General features: G+C 47.1%; 1 protein-coding gene across 14 annotated transcripts; it reads left to right on the forward strand.

Moving 5' to 3' along the window:
- Positions 1-434: 434 nt before the first annotated feature.
- LOC148223486 (nucleolar pre-ribosomal-associated protein 1-like) lies at positions 435-20,618 on the forward strand. 14 transcript variants are annotated; one of them, XM_088166491.1, is made up of 7 exons: positions 11,122-11,219; positions 16,232-16,338; positions 16,432-16,548; positions 17,187-17,325; positions 17,578-17,661; positions 18,032-18,225; positions 18,454-20,618. In XM_088166491.1, the coding sequence occupies exons 2-6, from the start codon at positions 16,333-16,335 to the stop codon at positions 18,163-18,165; spliced, it is 480 nt and encodes a 159-aa protein (XP_088022617.1). In that variant the 5' UTR covers positions 11,122-11,219; positions 16,232-16,332; the 3' UTR covers positions 18,166-18,225; positions 18,454-20,618. The 14 variants fall into 14 exon arrangements, 13 of the variants coding, with proteins under 13 accessions (XP_088022617.1, XP_088022611.1, XP_088022616.1 ...); XM_088166490.1 differs by lacking the exon at positions 11,122-11,219 and adding an exon at positions 14,032-14,332; XM_088166486.1 differs by lacking the exon at positions 11,122-11,219 and having other exon boundaries at positions 14,339-16,548; positions 18,454-18,558; positions 18,922-19,040; positions 19,278-20,618.
- The last annotated feature ends 1,947 nt before the right edge of the window (positions 20,619-22,565 follow it).

The following is a 22,565-nucleotide window of genomic DNA, read 5'->3' on the forward strand; positions in this document are numbered from 1 at the left end:
GCGGTACCGGGGCGGTGCCGGGGGCGTTCCGCTCGCAGTGCCGGCGTAGCCCGGGGAGCGGTTCCGGGAGGGGTTCGGGGGGCGGTGACGATTGCAGTCCCGGTCACTGTCCCCAGTCCCCGTCCCCAGTCCTGGTCCCGGTCCCAGTCCCCGGTTCCGGTCCCCAATCCTGGTCCCAGTCCCAGTTCCCTGTCCCGGAACCCGATCACGGTCCCAGTCCCAGTTCCCTGTCCCGGAACCCGATCACGGTCCTGGTCCCAGTCCCCAATCCCGGTCCTGGTCCCTGTCTCCAGTCCCCGTCCGCGATCCCGGTTCCGGTCCCTGTCCCCCGGTCCCGGTCCGGGATCCCGGTCCCGGTCCCTTTCCCCGGTTCAAGTCCCCGATCCCGGTCCCTGTCCCATTTCCCCGTCCCGGTCCCCGATCCCAGTCCCGGTCCACGTCCCCGATCCCGATTTTTCCCCCCCTTTCACACTGATTTTTCCCCCGATTTATCAATGATTTTTTTCCCCATTTTTTCCCATTTCTCACTGATATTTTCCCCCATTTTTCAGGGATTTTTTTCCCCATTTCTCACTGATTTTTTCTCCCATTCTTCATGGAGTTTTCCCCCCGTTTTTCACTGATTTTTCCCCATTTCTCACTGACTTTTTCCCCATTTCTCACTGATATTTTCCCCCATTTTTCATGGATTTTTTCCAGATTTATCCCCATTTCCCACTGATTTTTCCCCATTTTTCATGGATTTCCCCCTCCCCGTTTCTTACTTATGTTTTTCCCCGATTTCTCATTGATTTCCCCCCCCCCCCATTTTGCACTGATTTTTTACCCATTTTTCCCCATTTCTCACTGATTTCTTTCGCCATTTTTCATGGAATTTCCCCACCCATTTCTCACTGATTTTTCCCCCATTTCTCACGGATTTTTTTCCCACTTTTCCCCATTTCTCACTGATTTTTTCCCCCATTCTTCAGGGATTTTTTTCCCCATTTCTCACTGATTTTTTCCCCATTTCTCAATTAATTTTTCCCCACTTTTCCCCGTTGCTCACTGATTTGTTCCCCCATTTTTCATGGATTTTTTTCCCCATTTCTCACTGATTTTTCCCCCCCATTCTTCATGATTTACAGGATACTCTATCGTGAATGGAAAGCAATTAAAGGAAGGGGGGAGGTTACCAGCCACCTGGTCAGCTCAGACAGCAGAGCTGCACACGCTTGTGAGAGCCTGTGAATTATAGCAGGACAAGACATTAAATATATTTACTGATTCTAAATATGCATATGCGGTAATACATGCATTTGGAAAACTATGGGGAAAAAAAGAGGTTTATTAAGCTGCAGAAGAAAGAAGAAAATAATTGGTTTACAAGGGATGGCAAGCAGTGGATACCAAAAGCTCTAGCCTTACAATTGTTAAAACAACTTCATTAAAGGAGTCGTTCTGTGCCTTCTTTGGGGTGAGGAAAAAAGGCTGAGGGGGGCTCCGACGTGGTTTGGGGCACCCCAAGGTCCCTGGGAGAGGGAGCCGGGCTGCGCTGGAGGAGCAGGTGAGTCGGGCATGGGGGGGGGTCATGGTGGGTGCCAGAACATTGAGAGGGAGGGGTGGGTGTAGAATGCATGAAAAACAGAACCTTAAAAAATAGCTAAATATAGTCTAAAAGGAATGTTTTATTGGCTTGTGTTTGGATAGAGGTAGGGTGTTTTTATAGATACTGTAAATAGAAAAGATAAAGAATAAAAATATAGAAGCAAATATAAGAAACCAATATATAAATATATTACATTACATTATATTCTGTTATGAAAATAGAAATATATAAATATTTAGACTTTAAAAGGAATGTTTTATTGTTTTTTATTTGGTTAGAGGAGGGTTTTTAATAAATAATATAAATAATATAGGCAAAAATATACAAATATGCAAAAATAGATACTGACATAAAATTATTATAACTATATATGCATATATATATGTAAGTATAAATATATAGAAATAAACATAAATATAAAATACATGTATGTAGTATGTAATATAAATAATTTATCGATTTTAATATGTTATATTAAATAGTATGTTATAATAGAATGTAAATAGCATATAGTATATTAATATACTAGTAAAAAATACGTTAAATAGTATATAAATATAGAATACACAATATAGACATATAAATCTACAGATATAAATATGAAAACTAAATAAAAAAATATATTCAAATATAATTTAAAATAATCGAGTTTTTTGTTTCTATTTGGTTAGAGGCAGAGCTTTTAAAGAAATAATATTAAAAACTATGAACCTACAAATATAGATGGATATACATAAAATAGAAATACCATTAGTAATATAAATCTATGTATATAATGAATAATAAAATAATATTGTATATATGATAAATAGAATAGCAATTAAATTGAATATATGAAATATGTCTAGATTATGACTAGAAATTAAATATTAAAAAATAGATGATTTCTATATATAAAAGGGTTTTTTTTTTTCATTTGGTCAGAGGCAGGGCATTTTTAGTTTGGGTCGGGGTTTTTTTGGGGCGTTCATTGAGAGGATTTTATGACGGGTGGGGACTCTGGTGCTTGGAACTCTCTCCCTTCTCTGGCTGTCCCTGACAGGGCGGCAGTGCCGGGCTGAGTTGGGCGGCAGTGCTGCCGCCGTGTGGACACGGGCGGGTACTGCACCGTGCCCCTCTCAGGATGGCGGAAGGGCCCGCGGGCCGGGACCCAGCCCTGCGGCAGCGCTCAAGATGGCGGCCTCTCTAGGACCCCGGCGGATAGGCGTCTACGAAAAACGCCTGCCCGCGCCCGCCGGCGCCCTCACGCCCGCGGCACCGAGGACCGCGCGGCCGTTGTCGGCACGCTCTGAAACATCCGGGAAAATTGTCGGCGAGCGGATCGGCGTCGGCGATGTAATCAGGCATCTTATGCCTACACACCGGGGTCCTGATTTTTTCCCGCCCTTTCTGCCGCCATTTTTGGCAGGTCAGCCGGGGTGCCGCCCGAGCCGCCATTTTGAGAGTCCAGACACGCTCAAGATGGCGGCCTCGCTAGGACCCCGGCGGATAGGCGTTTACATAAAACGCCTGCCCGCGTTCGCCGGCATAAAAATAAATATGCATAAATATAAACATAGACATAAACATGCACAAACGTTAACCTGCATAGATATAAACATAAACATAAACATAAACATAAACATGCAAAACAATAATATAAATATAAATATAAACATAATTAGAAATAGAAATACAAACATTAATAAAATCAGTGAGAAATGGGGTAAAATCAGTGAGAAATGGGGGGGAAAAGCCATGAAAAATGATGGAAAAATCAGAGAGAAATGGGGGAAAAATCGGTGAGGAATGGGGAAAAAGATCAACGAAAAATTGGGAAAAATCAGTCAGAAGTGGGGGATAAAAATCAGTGAGAAATGGGGGGAAAAGTCGGTGAGAAATGGGGAAAAAATCAGTGATTAATGGGCGGGAAAATGCATGAAAAATGGGGGGAATAATTCAGAGAGAAATGGGGGCAAATATCAGTGAGAAATGGGGGGGAAAATCAGGAAATATCCATGAAAATTGGGGGAAACATCCATGAAAAATGGCGGAAAAAATCAGTGAGAAATGGGGAAAAATGGGGAAAAAGGAGTGAGAAATGGGGGAAAAAATCAGTGAGAAATGGGGAAAAATGGGGAAAAAATCAGAGAGAAATGGGGAAAAATCATTGAAAAATGGGGGATAAAAATCAGTGAGAAATGGGGGGAAAATGGGGAAAAACATCAGTGAGAAATGGGGAAAAGAATCTTTGATAAATTGGGGCAAAAATCATTGAGAAATGGGGAAAAAATCAGTGAGAAATGGGGAAAATTTGGGAAAAATCCACGAAAATTGCGGGAAAAAATGCTTGAAAAAATGGGGAAAAAAATCCGAGAGAAAATCCCCGGGAATCCCCGGGAAAATCCCCCCGGAATCCCCGAGAAAATCCCCCAGGAATCCCCCAGAAAATCTCCCCGAAATCCCCGGGATCATCTCCCCGGAATCCCCGAGAAAACCCGCCCCGAATCCCCTGGAAGATTCCCCCGGAATCCCCGAGAAAATCCCTCGGAATTCCCCGGGAAAATCAACCCGGAATCCCCGAGAAAATCCCCCGGAATCCCCGGGAAAATCCCCCAGGAAAATCCCCGGGATAATCACCCCGGAATCCCCTGGAAAATCCCCTAGGGATCCCCGAGAAAATCCCCCCGGAATTCGCCGGGAAAATCCCCCCGGAATCCACGAGAAAATCCCCCCAGATTCCCCGGAAAATCCCCCCGGAATACTCTGCAATATCCCCCCGGAATCCCCGAGAAAATCCCCCGGAATCCCCGGGAAAATCCCCCAGGAAAATCCCCGGGATAATCACCCCGGAATCCCCTGGAAAATCCCCTAGGAATCCACGCGAAAATCCCCCGGAATTCCCCTAGAAAATCCCCCCGGACTGCCCGAGAAATTTCCGCCGGAATCCCCGGGAAAATCCCCCCGGAATCCACGCGAAAATCCCCCAGAAATCCCCGTGAAAGCCCCCCCCGGAATCCCCAAGAAAATCTCCCCGGAATCCCCGAGAAAATTCGCCCGTAATACTCGGGAAAATATGCCCGGAATCCCCTGGAAAAACCCCCCGGAATCCCCTGGATAATCCCCCCGGAATCCCCTGGATAATCCCCCCGGAATAGCCGATAAAATCCCCCTGGAATCTCCAGGAAAATGCCCCGGGAATACGCGAGAAAATCTCCCCTGAATCCCCGAGAAAATCCCCCCGGAATCCCCTGAAAATCCCTCGGAATTCCCCGGGAAAATCCTCCCGGAATCCACGAGAATATCCGCCCGGAATCCCCGGGAAAATCCTCCAGAAATCCCCGAGAAAATCCCCCGGAGTCCCCGGGAAAATCAACCCGGAGTCCGATGGAAAATCCCCCCGGAATCCCCGAGAAAATCCCCCGGAGTTCCCCTGGAAAATCCCCCCGGAATCCCCTGGAAAATCCCCCCGGAATCCCCGGGAAAATCCCCCCGGAATCCGCGAGAAAATCCCCCCGGAATCCAGGCGAAAATCCCCCAGAAATCCCCGTGAAAGCCCCCCCGGAATCCCCAAGAAAATCTCCCCGGAATCCCCGAGAAAATTCGCCCGTAATACTCGGGAAAATATGCCCGGAATCCCCTGGAAAATCCCCCCGGAATCCCCTGGAAAATCCCCCCGGAATCCCCGACAAAATCCCCCCGGAATCCCCGGAAAATGCCCCCCGAATCCCCGGGATACTCACCCCGAGATCCCCGGGAAAATCCCCTGGAATTACCAGGGAAAATCCCCCCGCAATCCCAGGGAAAATCCCCCCAGAATCCCCGCGAAAATCGGCCCCGAATCCCCTGGAAAATTCCCCCGGAATCCCCGGAAAATCCCCCCGGAATCCCCGGGAAAATCCCCCCGGAATCCCCGAGAAAATCCCCCCGGAATTCCCCGGGAAAATCCCCCGGGAATCCCCGAGAAAATCCCCCCGGAATCCCCGAGAAAATCCCCCCGGAATTCCTCGGGAAAATCGTCCCGGAATCCACGAGAAAATATGCCCGGAATCCCCGACAAAATCCTCCCGGAATACTCGGGAAAATCCCCCCGGAATCCCCGGGGAAATCCCCACGGAATCCCCGAGAAAAACCCCCCGAAATACTCGGGAAAGTCCCCCCGGAATCCCCGAGAATATCCCCCCGGAATCCCCGGGAAAATCCCCATGAATTCCCCGGGAAAATAATCTCGGAATCCCCGAGAAAATCCCCCCGGAATCACCGAGATAATGGCCCCGGAATACCCGAGAACATCCCCCGGAATTGCCCGAGAAAATCATCCCGTAATCCCCGAGGAAATCCCCCCGGAACACTCGGGAAAATGCCCCCGGAATTCCTCGTCAAATCACCCCGGATACCCCGGGAAAATCCCTCCGGACTCCCCGAAAAATTCCCCCCGGAATACTCGGGAAAATCCCCCCGGAATCCCCGAGAAAATCCACCCGGAATCCCCTGGAAAATCCACCGGGAATTCCCCGGGAAATTCCTCGCTGAAACCCCTGGAAAATCCTCCCGGAATCCCGGAGAAAATCCCCCCGGACTCCCCGAAAAAATCCCCCCGGAATACTCGGGAAAATCCCCCCGGAATACTCCTGAAAATCCTCCCGGAATTCCCGAGAAAATCCCCCGGAATTCCCTGAGAAAATCGCCCCGGAATCCCAGTGAAAATCCCCCCGGAATCCCCGTGAAAATCCCCCCGGAATCCCCGGGAAAATCCCCCAGGAATCCCCTGGAAAATCCCCCAGGTATCCCCGATAAAATCCCCCTGGAATCCCCTGGATAATCCCCATGGAATCCCTTGGAAAATCCCCCAGGAATCCCCGAGAAAATATGCCCGGAATCCCCTGGAAAATCCCCCTGGAATCGCGGGGAAAATCCCCCCGGATTTCCCGGGAAAAATCCCCCCGGAATCCCCGATAAAATCTCCCCGGAATCCCTGAGAAAATCCCCCCGGAATCCGCGAGAAAATATGCCCAGAATCCCCGATAAAATCCCCCCGGGATCCCCGGGAATATCCCCCAGGAATCCCCGATAAAATCCCCCCGGAATCCCCCAGAAAATCCCCCCGGAATCCCCGACAAAATCCCCCCGGAATTCCCGAGAAAATCCCCCCGGAATCCCCGGAAAATCCCCGCGGAATTCCGGTCCATTTCTGTAGGAGAATAGTTTGTAAGGATAGCGCAGAAGGCACTAGTTGCCAACGAGTTACAGCTGTACTGATTAGCAAGGAGTGGAAACAGCCTTGCCTGCCCAGTGAGGCTGGTTGTTATAAAAGCGTGGGTCAGCTGGCTGCCAGTTTCACTAAGCACAGCTCCAGCTGGAGGTGCAGAGCCTGCTGCAGTGTGGGCTGGAGCCTGCTGGCTGTGCTGCGAGGAGGAAGGGACACGTGGCCGTGCAAGGGATGGACAAGGTGAGAGGATGCTGTGTGTGGGACAGACAGGCTCAGGTGGCTGGGGAAGGGACAGGCTGGGGTTTAGCCAGTCGTACAGAGGAGAGGAGGAGTCGGGGCTGTGTGGAGCTGCCTGTGAGAAAAGGAGTCAGAGTTGCCTCAAAGAAATCTGTGGAGAGAAGGCATGAAAAGTGTGTAATGAAAGACTAATGTTGGTGCCTGTCATGTCTGTCTTGATAGAATTGCTACACGTTTTCTCTGAATGCTTGAATTTAGACATAAAATGAAAACTTTATTGTAAGAAAGGAATGCATTTCTCACCAAAGTGGTGTAGGGTGGGGGATCACAACTCACAGATGGCCTGGAAGCGGAACGGCCACAGGGGTTACTGTAACTGGGCCTCCAGTACCAAAGCCCCAGTGGGTTTAAAGGCTAGAGCTGGGCTGGGATTAGCACGGGCTCTGCAGCTGGGCTCATGCACAGGTCTGTCAGCACTCCTACCCGAGGACAGTCCCTCACCTAGGGAGAGGTTCTAGGCCTGGAGATGAGGCTGAGTTTGGGAAGGGTGATGAGGACATGGTTAGGGAGGGATGTAAATGCATATCAAAAGACTTAATTTTGAGGGGTGGCAAGCATTAGCTATAAAACAGTAAGTATTTACAGCTAAAGGCTGGAGGTGGGGGCTGTCTGAGGAGGACAGGACTGTTTAAGGCTGAAGTTGGAAGAGAAACCTTGGTGAAGCTTTTGCGTTAGAAACGGCCTCACCTGCCAAATCAGATTTTTGTCTTCAGGATTGCATGAGTGAGGATGCCACAGCCAAGGAAAAGGTTCAGGTTTGGGAGGCAAAGGCGAGTTAGGCAGGGCTGCAGGGCTGGGGCTTGGCTGTTTCCATACTGCTCAGGGCAGCAAAGGGTAGCTGGCTCACTGGGCCTTGGATCTAGAACTCTTTCTGGAACAAGGTGGAGAGCTGAGGTTCATGCAAGGAAGGGGCCAGGAATTCTTTGTCTGACTGGAAAATGCCAGAGGGGCAGTGTGTGACTCGGATAGGATGATATGTTCGTCTGGCGAGAGTCACAAAAGAATATTTTGGTTTACTGATAACTGGGCAGCTCAGAAGTTACTACTTGACTTAGTTGCTGCTCCCATCTGTTGCACACGTAAACAGAGCAAAGCAGACGAATTCTCTCGGAGCCTGAGGTCTTTGACTGGCCCTCCAAAAATGCTGCCCGCTAAAAAACAGACGTGGGGGAGGAAAGTTGTCAGATACAATAGAGCAAGAAAAGGCCACGGGCTTCAAAGTGCCCTCCAGCAGACCATGGAAGTGACGTGTCTGGAAGTGAAACCAGCAGTCTGCTTCCCCAGCCTCCTGGAAGCCTCTAACAGCTACACAGGCAGTGAGGGGAGAGAACAATTCAACCTAAAAATAATTTTCAGTAGCGTTCTGCACTGCTGTTAAAAATACTGCAACCAGGGAATGTGGTGTGGTGATAACTATTAGGCCTGTAAGTCTGGTAACTGGGGCTTTTAGCTCAAACATCTCGGTATGGCTACTTTGAGCCTTGTAAAAGCTGCGTTAAGTCCAATTTCTTGGGTAGTTCTACTAGCTCTAGCCTTGCTTTTCATCCCCTCAGTAACAAAGCAACTCCCTCTCGAGAATGTTATTTACTTTCCATATGATGTGCCTACCAATTTCTGGAATTGCAAATGTCTTTGGATACATGCGTAAATTGAAGTTTCAAGAAAGCTGTCAAGCTAAAACAAAGGCTTGCCATAATGCAGAAGAAAATGTTTTATGGAAGAACTGAGAGGTCCCTACCTGGGCATAGAATTTGCTATCGTAAGGTGTGTTCCAAACGGATCTGCCATCTAAACAAGCAGAAAAATAGTTGGAATGTAGTGAGTTCAATTTAACTATTGCTAGAAATAGGAATTATTAGCAGAGCTTGGAGCATGATATCACTAGCAGCAGTAAGACGCTTTTAGCTTGCTTCTCATAAATTACTTGTAAAAAGCATTTGTACCTAGTGTGTAGCAATTAATATTTCCCCATTTTCTTCCCCCCCGCCCCCCAGTCTCAGGTACTCCTTTTATTTTACCCTTTTCTGTCTTGTAACATCACCTTCCTTTATTTTATTCTATCTTCTGTTCTCAGAACATCGCAGCATCCTCTGTCAATGTGAAAGCATTTGTTCATCCTGTCTTGGAATGGCTGTCAATGTTGCCCTCTTCTGGATCACTTTTTTTTTTTTTTTTTTTTTAACAATATGTTGCTAAATGTCAGGAAAATTAATCCACAAACACCAGCGGTTTATGTCCAAAAAGGAAACAGAGGAGTCCTTTTTGCTTTATTCGAATAAAGGGAGAGGCCATGGGACATTCCCCTGGGATCTCTCAAATTTTTGGAGGACGCAGCCTCCTTTTTATCCTATTTTCCCGGCCGCATTTCCCTCTCTCTTTTCCCATTGGCTGAGGTACTTGAGAGGCACAGACTTCCCGGAACGCCTGATACCTGAAATTCCCCTCTAATGTATAACCCTCCCTTTTAATTTTTAATTCTTATAGAATTCATAGTTTCCCCCCGTTGCTTCTTTCATCTTTCGATATCCAATTTCATTTATCAGCAGCCCCGCAGTTTGTTTGTCAAGGCAACTATCTCTTTCCATTCATCAATCAGTGGAATCCATCCCATTGTTTCTTTTATCTCTCAGTGCTAGCCTTATCTACAGGCTGATCCACAGCTCATTTGTAAAGACAAATTCAACATTCCTCTCAGCTAATAAATGAGAAGTTAGCTGAAAAAAGTAAAAACTGGATTTTTTTTCTGGTGTGTGTCGGACAATAGAGTGGAGAGAATTTGCGGGAGGATGATCGAGGATATCCTATTATAATATCGTTCTCGGACATTTTACTATTTTAGATCATCAGTTGTATTCTGAAAGAAATCTATTTTAATGATATGTGTACGTTTGCACGAAGTTATAGTTAAATATAGCTTGCGGCTGGGCTCTTTAATGAATAGGGGTATTTTTGGTTTTAATTCAATATTTTATGCTTGTGGTGTGTAGTGTGCTGATTTATTTTTTAATGTTATTTACTACGTGCGCTTTTGTTTTTGAGTGAAGGTAACTTTCTGGATGGTTTTGTATTTGAGGCAGAATGAATTGAAGTAGGTTTTTAAAACTGATTTTTCATATGTACGATGGGGAGTTTAGTAGGGGCAGCTCTGATGGTGGGGGCTTGGTTGTTAATTTTATCAGACGGCTTTTGTTAGATACAGCTTTTAATTCTGGAAAGTTTTTTTTTCTAATGTCGTGCTTTGAAGGTGGTTTTCGAGGATGTATGGTATAGCTTTATTTTGTTTGTAGATGGTGTATGATAAGGGCTATGGTCTATTTATCTAATGCCATGTTTTTTCATTCAGGTGTTGATAAGGGAGTTCTTGAATGGCGTTTTGTGTTGTTTTTGTTTTTGGTGGGGCGTTGTTTTTAAAGGATACCTTGATAAGGTTTGCCGATGGCGTTCTAGCCTGTAGCATAAGGCATAGGGTAGTTTTTGAATTATTTTGTGGTGGCTTTGATTCTTGCCAGTATGTAGTGTTTGTTTGAGGTAATGCTGTGTAGCTAATTTCTGTTTTCTTATTAATATTAGAATTGGAGTGTTGTAGTATATGGGCTGTTATTATATCCTAGGGGTTCTATTTCTTTGGTTGGATTGTTTTCTAGTTATGGATAATTTTTCTCAAAAAACCATTTTCAGAATTTCAGGCGTGACACAAAAGAACACTCAGATTGCTGGAAGGGAAACGTGTGCCCAGATTGTCTCGAAGCAGTGCTGCTGTCGGTTCTCGTTCAGTTGTGTCTTCTGAAAATGAGACTGTTGTATTCATTGCGCTGTGCTAAACACTTGTCATTCTCCCAATGCCAGGAAACAGATGAAGCTTGAAGAAAGAGGAAGGAATTTGGAAGCGTACAAACAAGCTGAGAAGAGGTTCAGAGATCAGGGTGCTCACTGGCAGCAGGGGCTGGGGGTTAGGGATGAGCAGGAGCAAAGCCGGAGCACATCAACCTCACCTCGTGTTTTCTCGGGGGCTTTATGGCCCTGGCAAGAGAGAGAGATGTTCACTGACGAGTCCCAGGCCGAGCCGTGAGCACAGCACGTTGTGTTGGAGCTGGGGGTTTTTTTTGAGACGTTCAGCAGCCACACTCTCTAGTCAAGAGTCCTGAGGTTTGTTGCTGCTCCACTTTCATCCTCATATCCAGCTTCCAGCCCTTTTCTTCTCTCTGTCCAGTGTGTCTTTTGTGTTCCTTTCTTGTCCTGTGTGCTCCCCATCCCATTCCCGTTCCCTACGGAGGGGGAGGGTGTGGAGACTGGGGGCTCCGACGTGGTTTGGGGCACCCCAAGGTCCCTGGGAAAGGGAGCCGGGCTGCGCTGGAGGAGCAGGTGAGTCGGGCATGGGGGGGGGGGGGGGGGGGGTCATGCTGGGTGCCAGAACATTGAGAGGGAGGGGTGGGTGTAGAATGCATGAAAAACAGAACCATAAAAAATAGCTAAATATAGTCTAAAAGGAATGTTTAAATGCTTTTTATTTGGGTAGAGGCACGGTTTTTATAGCTAATATAAAAATAAAATATAAAGACTAGAAATAGATTGGTATACATGTAAAATATAATGAAATATAAGTAGCAAATATCTATGAAAAATCTAGTGTATAACAGAAATAATGCAAATATAAGAATATGTATAAATATAAAATAGAGCTATGAGAATGGTAATAAGAATGGGGTAAAACATCAGTGAGAAATGGAAAAAAACCACATGAAAAATGGTGGGAAAAACAGTGAGAAATGGAGAAAAATCAGTGAAAAATGGGGGGGGGAATCTTTGAAAAATGGGGAAAAAAACCAGTGAGAAATGGGGGAAAAAAAATCCATGAAAAGTGGGGGAATAAATCAGTGAGAAACGGGGAAAAGTGGGGGAAAAAATAATTGAGAAATGGGGAAAAAAATCAGTGATATATGGGGAGAAAATCAGTGATTAATGGGCGGAAAAATGCATGAAAAATGGAAGGAAAAATTCAGAGAGAAATGGGGGCAAATATCAGTGATAAATGGGGGAAAAATGCATGGAAAATGGGGGGAAAATTCAGAGAGAAATGGGGGCAAAAATCAGTGAGCAATGGGGGGGAAAATCGGGAAATATCCATGGAAAAATGGGGGGAAAAAAATCAGTGAGAAATGGGGGAAAAAATCAGTGAGAAATGGGGGAAACATCATGGTGAAATGGGGAAAAAAAATCTTTGATAAATTGGGGAAACAAATCATTGAGAAATGTGGGAAAAAAATCAGTGAGAAATGGGGAAAATATGGGAAAAAATCCACGAAAATTGCGGGAAAAAATGCATGAAAAATTGGGGAAAAATCAGTAAGAAATGGGGGAAAAAATCCATGAAAAATGGCGGGAAAAATCAGATCGGCGATCGATAGCTAATGCGTGCCTATGGATTAGATCGGCGATCGATTGATCGCGCCTGCCGATCGATTATATCGGCGATCGATTGCTAATGCCTGCCGATCGATTAGATCGGCGATCGATTGATCGCGCCTGCCGATCGATTATATCGGCGATCGATTGCTAATGCCTGCCGATCGATTAGATCGGCGATCGATTGATCGCGCCTGCCGATCGATTAGATCGGCGATCGATTGCTAATGCCTGCCGATCGATTCGATCGGCGATCGATTGATCGCGCCTGCCGATCGATTAGATCGGCGATCGATTGCTAATGCCTGCCGATCGATTAGATCGGCGATCGATTGATCGCGCCTGCCGATCGATTCGATCGGCGATCGATTGCTAATGCCTGCCGAACGATTAGATCGGCGATCGATTGATCGCGCCTGCCGATCGATTCGATCGGCGATCGATTGCTAATGCCTGCCGATCGATTAGATCGGCGATCGATTGATCGCGCCTGCCGATCGATTCGATCGGCGATCGATTGCTAATGCCTGCCGATCGATTAGATCGGCGATCGATTGATCGCGCCTGCCGATCGATTAGATCGGCGATCGATTGCTAATGCCTGCCGATCGATTAGATCGGCGATCGATTGATCGCGCCTGCCGATCGATTAGATCGGCGATCGATTGCCAATGCCTGCCGATCGATTCGATCGGCGATCGATTGCTAATGCCTGCCGATCGATTATATCGGCGATCGATTGCCAATGCCTGCCGATCGATTCGATCGGCGATCGATTGCTAATGCCTGCGGATCGATTCGATCGGCGATCGATTGCTAATGCCTGCCGATCGATTTATATCGGCGATCGATTGATCGTGCCTGCCGATCGATTAGCTCGGCGATCGATTGCCAATGCCTGCCGATCGATTAGATCGGCGGTCGATTGCCAATGCCTGCCGATCGATTGCTAATGCACACTATTTGCACACTCCTTGCACACCCTTTGCACTCACACAGATGCAGGAGGTTTCTCAGTTCTGGTCGGGGTTTTTGGGGCGTTCATTCCGGGGGATTTCCTCAAGGATTGGGACACTCCTTGATTCCATCCCTTGCCTGTCTCCCGAGCGCCACCCTGTGGGCAGAGCGCGGTACTGCGCGCCTGCCTCTCCCAAGATGGCGGCTCGGGTGTCGCTCCCCGACCTTCTAACTCTGGCTGCAAAAGGAGGGTGGCACAGCAAGGAGCCCGCTCGCTCTAGTGGGATGCCTGCGCACGACGCCGACACCGATCCCACGGGTGCGATTTTCGGCGGCGTTTCCAATCGTGCGGACATCTCCTTCAGCCCGCTTCGGCCCGGGGAAGAGGGGCGGGGCCGCCAGCGATGGTGCCGGCGCAGCCCGGGCAGGCTCGGGGCGGAGCCGGGGCTTGGCGAGGCGGGGCACGGAGGTCCCGGGGACGGGACCGGGCGGGGCCGGGGCGGTGCTTTAGGGGCGGTCCCCAGTGGTCCCGGGCGGCACCGGGGGCGGGGCCGGGTGATCCCGGAGCGGTACCGAGCTGTGCTGGGGACGGTGCTGCAGGGGCGGTGCCGGGCCCGCCTCAGGGTGATTGAATGCCCAGAAATCGCCTCCTCTGCCCCGTGCTCACACTGAGCTGCGGGCTGCAGCGTGCTGTCGGAGCTCCGCACACAGCACGGATTTGGGCTTCCCCTCCTCTCAAACCCTCTCCCCCTTCTTCCTGCTCCTCATCTTCCTCTTTTTCCTCTCCCTCCGCCTCGCCCCCCTCCCCGGGCCCCTGACTCCCCCCGGGATCCCCTCCTCCGGAGGCGGCCCTTCCGAACCGACCCCCCCTCCAAGCCCCGGAGCCCGAGACCGTTAAGGTAAGCTTTTGAATTGAAATATCAGGATATTCACTCTATCCCACTGGCCTGAAATTTCAGGATTGTACGATTTTTTCTTGAAGCAGTTACCTTTGCTGCAGGATTGTGTGGTCACCAGTCTCCTTTCCTGTGACTCTTGTTGAAATTTGCTGTCAGATAACCGGCTAGTAACGAAATATTTGACAGAAATCAATGCTGTGAACGGACTTCACTGCAGCAGTTGATGAAAGAGCAAAGAAAATGTCTGTCGTGTTTACGCACCCCCCCGAGGCTGAATGAATTCTGATACTGTAATAAATCAGTGCAGTTGGTGCCTGCAAAGGTCTTGACATTGATCAAGAAGATATTGCTTTGGATTTTTACTTTTTATCAGCGTTTCTTTAATCTGTACTTCAGCACTCTAGCCTTTCATAAGTCTTCTCCGGTTTCCTCTGGCCCTGCAGAGTAGTCCTCTCTGTTATTGTCTGATCCCAGCTTTGATGCAAGGAGTACTTTTTGTCTTGAAAATTAGCATCCCCCTCTGCATATTTAAATTAGTTATTTGACTTTTGAGAAAAAGCTGGTCAGCTCGAAGTCCACCAGACACCAGAGGCTGCTGTTTTTAGCACCTTATTCAAAGAGGACATCCTTTAGTTACCTAAGTAGGGGTAGAGATTTACCCTTAGGAATAAGGAATAAATGCAACCAGACTGTCCTGCCAAGAAAAAAAATCCAGTTACAGTGACTGAATTAGGGTTTAGTGGCCCTTGATCCTTGCAAGGGATTAAAGGCAGGTTCACTTGGTCTCCCAGCAATGAATGTCTCAACCGAAAGCTGCTCAAAATGTGCCGTTTTTCTGATGGTTTTGGATTCTTTTGCCAGGTGGGAACATGGACTGCTTGACTTGTTCCTGTGTCCACTTTCCACTTCAGTCCTTTGCATTTTCTCTGAAGGGAAAGCAGGAACAGGGAAGTTGGGGCAGTTCCGTCAGCAGAAAGGCTGCTAAGAATAGATGGTAAGGACTTACTTTTCTGCACAGTGCCATGTAACTGAAGGCTCGTTTTTGGATTTCACATTCTGTTCCTGCCTGGTTTTGTGAGAGCTGCAGGTGCATTTCTGTTTCCAGACCCTGCCAAAAATAGTCGCTTATATTATAATGAATCCTTTTTCCTTCATGTTTTCTTGCTTTAAAAGAATTACCCTGTCAGATTGATGTGAGCAGCAGTTGTTTTTAGATCTGCTGGTGTTGTACACGGAGTAACTGTAGAACAAATGAGTTGTGATGGCTTCCTTGTATTTGATGTGTGGAGAGGAGCAAAGGCACAGATTCATCCTGTGTAATTGCAGTCGTCCAACGTAGGTGCCAGGGTCGGGAAGCTGGGCAAGGTTTCCTCTCTTGCTGGGCCTTAGGGGGAGGGAGTTGAACCCTGGTGTCACTCGGATTCCTTCCTCTTCTCCCTCCTCCTTTCTTGCTTGTAGAGCTGGAGCTCGGGGTCACCGAGTTTGGGTGCTCGCAGTCAGGGCCTGAATTTGGAGAGCAGGAAAGCGGGGGGAAGTTTCTAGGCACGTCAAAGCCTGTCTCTAGGGTGTGGGACTTGTTGGTCTTCCTCACCACCCCCAGCAACTTGCACTTCTCTCTGGACCTTGCTGTGGTCACAGCCCACTGCTCATTTATGTGACTGTTCATCCCTCTGCCTGATTGCTTTAAGTACAAGTAGCCTGATTCAGGTTTAATTTAGCAATGATTTTCCTCTGTTTCATCGGTAGTTTTCTAAAACTCCCCTACAGGCTATTTTGAAGGTGCTTTTTTCTTTTTTTTTTAACTGCCTGTGATGATAGAAAGCTGTACGGCCCTCTGAAAGCAGTATAACCTGCTTTCCAAAAATTACAGAAGTAGGATTTTTATTGTCCACTATGCAGCTGAAGTCCCCCTAGTGAGCCTCTTGAACTGAGGGTGAGGAGAGCGGCAGATACGACTCCTCATCAACCTGCTCTTCTTTTCGTTCCTAAAAGAAGGAAGCATGAAGGTAACTATAGAAAAAGATCTGCATCCCTCGGGGTTTTGTATTTTAGGTGTTTTGAGGTTTATTTACACACCTCCTCCTTTGTTTCCTGGACAGGTTTTACGTGACAGTGGAGCGTTTGAGTACACGTGGAAGGAGCTTTCAATTTGGCTGGAGCACTTGGATAATACAAAAGAAGACCAGAAGGAAGCAGTGATTCAGTTTTTGGAAAAGGTAACGGTGTTCAAATCAGCTGGATAAAAAAATGCAAAGAATAGTGTTAGTGGAAACTGGAGGTCTTGTTGCTATTGTTGAGAAACCTGTCAAAGACCAGCGAATGAATTCTGAGAAAAGCCTTGTTTGGGATTCTTTATACGGAGGTGGCATCCTTCTTGTGTTCAGTGGGAGGGCAGCCAAATGATTTGTAGGAAAATGAAATCCAAAAAGATCAGCTGTTATTACAGCATTGTTGGTGTAAGGGTAGAGTGGTGTAGGTGTGGGTAGCTTTGATCTCCTCTTTAGGTGCCGACATTATCAGAGCTCAGTAGATGGTGGTCCTTGACAAGGAAAGGTGACACTTGCTGTTTACTCTTCAGGATGTTGAATGCCCAGTGCTTTGCCTCCACTGTGGTCTGCCCAGGTACTCGGTGTGTGGTCGCAATCTAGGTGCCAAGTTGTGGTGGGTTTTTGTTTTTCCATCAGTGTGGCCTGTAGAGCAGGAACTGTAGACAGAATCCTGCAGAAGTGCTATGGAAGTTGTCCTCATAAAAGCTGCCCAGCTTTCAGCACGTGGTCGTTCTCAGTACCGTGTGGTTCCCCTGCACTTGCCAGCCAGCAGGTGCACTTACCTTTCTCCCCACCTTTGCTGACAGATCCTGCTGAAGCTGGTGGCCAACCCCTGTCCCTACACTGACAAGGCAGCAGACCTGGTTCAGGCAGCCAGCACGCTCCAGGTGGCTCTGTTTAAACAGGACTCTGATAACATCAGCATCCCCGTCTCTCACATTGATGGTATGTGGTAACCTGTCAACATCCCAACTCCATGACTTGGGGATACACTTTCTAGCCCTAATCAGCAAACTGGGGATGGATAACTCTGGCAGTCCTGTTAAGTAAGGGCCCTCCAGGATTCAGCTCTCCACGTGTTCTTGGTATCAGAAGTCGAAGTGGAATTGCCAAGTTGCCGCTTTACCTCTGAAAGTAATTTCTGCCGTGGTTGTGCCACTTGAACGGTATTTGAAATCTCTCTTCATGCTCTTGCAGCCGCGTTTTTGAACTCAAATGGAAATCTAGCCCTTCTGCCTGGGACTGTTGACAGAGTCATGGAATCCCAGAGTGGTTTGGCCGGCAAGGCTCCTTAAATCTCATCCAGTTCCAGCCCTGCCATGAACAGGGACACCTTTCAGTAGCCCGGGCTGCTCCAAGCCCCAGTGTCCAGCCTGGCTTTGGACACATCCAGGGATCCAGGAGCAGCCACAGCTGCTCCGTGCTGGACAGCAGCATTGAAAGGCAGAGTGAAGGTTCAGCTGTAATTTAGGGGTTGCACTTAACGTTGTATTGTGTGACAAATGTGGCTTTCATACTTTTTTTAATTTTTTTTTTTTTTTATTAAAAAGAATTAAAAAGATGCCTTGTATTCCTGGAGTGTTGCATTCTACGTCTGTTGTTTTTCCTGTTAGTCTGGATTCTTGCTTTGATGTTTTTCTTCACTTATTAGATGTCCTGGATATGGTGGATGTCCTGATCGAGGACAGTGATGGCTTTGATGAAGAAGTTGGGTTCTCTTTAAATGAAGACGTGATCATTTCCCTTCAGTGCTGTTGTCCCTGCTGCATTAGAAGCCAGGAATGAACAAGTCCACGTGGGCCTGGATGCTGATCCCTCTTGCTGGTCCATGACAGCATGTGACAGGTGAGATTTCCAGGTGTCTGATTTAGCAGGAAACTGGTTTGTTCCTTCTTGTGAGGAGGCTCATTGGCTTTGCATGGGCAAAGCCACTCCACGTTTTCCATCTAGGAACAGAGTTGGGGAGCTGTTTGAAAACAGAGTCCCAGAGGTAAACAGCTTGGCTCGGTATTTCTGTGTGGAAATAGAAGAATATCTGTGTCTTCTGATTTTTCTCTCGTCTTTCTTCCACAGGTGTTTTTGTATTCCTGACTTGGGTTTCCATCGGGGACACGTGGCTTGGAGCTCAGGAGCCGGATCGGTTCCTTGCCCACGGCAGATTGGTCTGCACTAGTGCAGGTGACGAATTACAGGATGGCTTGGGAACTCGGAAACAAGGAGAAGCAAGTCTTATGTGTCTTTGCAAAAGGTTTTGGCTACCACAGGGCATTAATTCAGGGAGTTAAGACTTCATCTTTAACGTTCTGTGCTCTGCCAGCATCACTGCGAGCCCTGAAAGCCTCCTGAGCTGTTCTCATACAGACCTATCTTGTTTGGTCAAAAAAAAATCTTAGTTTAGTTTCGTCCAAGAAATGTTACTACTCTGTGCGAGCTCATGGGGAAGCTTTTATTTGGCATCTCTCAGTGGGACATTGAAAGTCCAACTTCCCATTTCTTGAACAGTCTGAGAGGCAGTATTACTTTCTATCATTTTTATCACAGGCATTTTAAACTTTTTGAGGAACCGGCAGGACTGTTTGTGCGGAGGCGTGCGGTTCACAGCCATCCTCTGTCCAACGTAGGATGGGAAAAAAAGGCTGGAGAGCTTCCTACAAGGGGCTGTAAGTGCAAATGACCAGGAGCCCGGGGTTTAGTCATGATGATTTAGTATTTCTTTAAAGACTCTGATTGATTTCATGATGCCAAAACCAGTATGAATAGAAGACTGAAGTCAGGAATCACGATGGTCTCCTTGGGTTTAAAAAGCTTTAATGGTGTTTCAAGACATTTGTATGAGACCTGGTTTGTTTTTTCTTACCCTTTTATTCAATCAAAAAAAAAAAAAAAAAAAAAAAAAGCCTTGATCCATCACTGCTGCTGTGATGTGTGACAAATGCCTGTCCTCCCTCCACGTGGAACAGGTGAGAGGTGGAACTGAAGCCCAAAGAGTTTTCTGCCCACTGATAACATGTGAGTCATATTGGGAATTCTCTGCAGAATGGCAACAGTTGTTCTTGAATTTGGCCATGAGGGGAGTGGAACATGGCAGCCCGGGTCTGAGAAGGTGCAGTGCCAGAAGGAGAAGCTTTGAAATGTTAAATCAGGATTGATTCAGGTGACTCGCGACCGCGTGCTGTGCCCAGGTCCCTGGTAGAAATACTGTGCAGGGAAAAGCCAGAGCTGCCTGTGCTATGAGCTGAATTTTTTATTGGGGGGGGGGGGGGGACACGGTGTGTGAAATAAGAATGAGGTGCAAATGAGGGAATTGCTTGTGTGTGTGAATATTCTTGTCCTAAAGGAGCGCTGCCCGGTGCTCCTCCCTTGCTGTGCCCCTCTCCTGGTGAGCCTCTGTCCTGCTGGCCGTGCCTCTCTGTCTCCGTGCCTGTGCTGCTCCTTGCCCGTCTTTGCCCGCCCCGCACGGGCTGTGCTCGCTTCCTCTCTGGCTCCTGGGTTCCCTCTTTGTCATGGTACCCCTCAGTCCTTGCTGTGTGTTTGGCACTCTCTGTCTTTTCTCCGTCCTTCTCTGTGCCTCTGTGGTGCTCCCTGTGCCGTTGTTTCCCGTGGGATCCTTGTGTCCCGGTCACTGTCTGTCCTAGGGTGATGTTATGGTGTTTCTATCTCCAATCATGTGTCCTGATTATGTTTGGTATTATGTCCTGTGCTTCCAGGACTGACTCTGAGAGTGAAGCTTTGTTTTGTCTTGTTATCAGCCGGCTCACCTCCCCCATGGTCTATGTTTAGGAGAGGTTTTAGCTCGGTTTGCTTGCTTGCCTGCTTGCTTGCTTGCTTGCTTGCTTGCCTGCCTGCTTGCTTGCTTGCCTGCTTGCTCGCTTCTGCCTCTTTTTCTTTCCTTCGCTTTGCCCTTGCTTTTTTCTTATTAGTTAGTTCAGCTAGGCAGTCCAACTTTTTCCCTGGACTGTTTTCTCTTCCACCCCGTCCCCTCCCTCTCCTGGATACCATCTGAACCTGTTCCGGACGGGGACCTGGGAAACCCCAAGAAACACCGGGAGTCTACACTCTGTCACCTGCAGCAGCCATTCCCAAGCGCCAGAGACTGATAACTGGGCGACCACTCGCCAGAGAGATTGAACTCGTCATCCCTTCAGAACGGTGAAAGAGTTTTTTGTCAGCTGGTGTTGTCTTTTTTCCCTGTGCTGGGGAGTGTCTTGCTTGTTAAATAAAGAGGTTTTTTTCTCCCACTCTTCTCCGAGGAAATTCTTCCCGAACCCGGTGGGGTGGGGGGGAGGAGTCGTGGGGTTTGCTGTCTGGGGGCTCCTTCTGGAGGTTTTCCCCCAAATTTGCCCAAAACCAGGACACTGTCCCTGTTCATTTTTAATCCCTCCCTCTTGTGCTGCCCATCCAGCATGCCAGGGGTTTCTTTTCGTTTTTTGGTTATTTTTCGTTTTCATTTTTCTTCTTCTTTTTTTTTTTTTTTAGGGGGGGTTCCATTTCATCGTGCACCTTGATGTTGATTTTCTTCCCTTGTCCTCTCTGCTGCCCCTCCTCCTTTCTGCCCCTTGTCCCCTGTGTCTGCAGGGCTGGGGAGGAACTTCAGCCCTTGTGGGGGTTGCCCTCCCTTTTCTGGTGTCAGCAGAGTCACTTTCTGTGGGATGGACACATGGGAGGGGTTGCAGTCAAGTGCCCTGCTGCTGTCCAGGGCAGTTGGAGTCGTTCTGTGCCTTCTTTGGGGTGAGGAAAAAAGGCTGAGGGGGGCTCCGACGTGGTTTGGGGCACCCCAAGGTCCCTGGGAGAGGGAGCCGGGCTGCGCTGGAGGAGCAGGTGAGTCGGGCATGGGGGGGGGTCATGGTGGGTGCCAGAACATTGAGAGGGAGGGGTGGGTGTAGAATGCATGAAAAACAGAACCATAAAAAACAGCTAAATATAGTCTAAAAGGAATGTTTTATTGGCTTGTGTTTGGATAGAGGTAGGGTTTTTTTATAGATACTGTATATATAAAAGATAAAGAATAAAAATATAGAAGCAAATATAAGAAACCAATATATAAATATATTACATTACATTATATTTTGTTATGAAAATAGAAATATATAAATATTTAGACTTTAAAAGGAATTTTTTATTGTTTTTCATTTGGTTAGAGGAGGGTTTTTAATAAATAATATAAATAATATAGGCAAAAATATACAAATATGCAAAAATAGATACTGACATAAAATTATTATAACTATATATGCATATATATATGTAAGTATAAATATATAGAAATAAATATAAATATAAAATACATGTATGTAGTATGTAATATAAATAATTTATCGATTTTAATATGTTATATTAAATAGTATGTTATAATAGAATGTAAATAGCATATAGTATATTAATATACTAGTAAAAAATACGTTAAATAGTATATAAATATAGAATACACAATATAGACATATAAATCTACAGATATAAATATGAAAACTAAATAAAAAAATATATTCAAATATAATTTAAAATAATCGAGTTTTTTGTTTCTATTTGGTTAGAGGCAGAGCTTTTAAAGAAATAATATTAAAAACTATGAACCTACAAATATAGATGGATATACATAAAATAGAAATACCATTAGTAATATAAATCTATGTATATAATGAATAATAAAATAATATTGTATATATGATAAATAGAATAGCAATTAAATTGAATATATGAAATATGTCTAGATTATGACTAGAAATTAAATATTAAAAAATAGATTATTTCTATATATAAAAGGGTTTTTTTTTCATTTGGTCAGAGGCAGGGCATTTTTAGTTTGGGTCGGGGTTTTTTTGGGGCGTTCATTGAGAGGATTTTATGACGGGTGGGGACTCTGGTGCTTGGAACTCTCTCCCTTCTCTGGCTGTCCCTGACAGGGCGGCAGTGCCGGGCTGAGTTGGGCGGCAGTGCTGCCGCCGTGTGGACACAGGCGGGTACTGCACCGTGCCCCTCTCAGGATGGCGGAAGGGCCCGCGGGCCGGGACCCAGCCCTGCGGCAGCGCTCAAGATAGCGGCCTCTCTAGGACCCCGGCGGATAGGCGTCTACATAAAACGCCTGTCCGCGCTCGCCGGCGCCCTCACGCCCGCGGCAGCGCGGACCGCGCGGCCGTTGTCGGCACACTCTGACACGTCCGGGAAAATTGTCGGCGAGCGGATCGGCG

Source organism: Sturnus vulgaris, chromosome 6, assembly GCF_052056855.1.
Source record: "Sturnus vulgaris isolate bStuVul1 chromosome 6, bStuVul1.hap1, whole genome shotgun sequence".
Lineage (NCBI taxonomy): Eukaryota > Metazoa > Chordata > Aves > Passeriformes > Sturnidae > Sturnus > Sturnus vulgaris.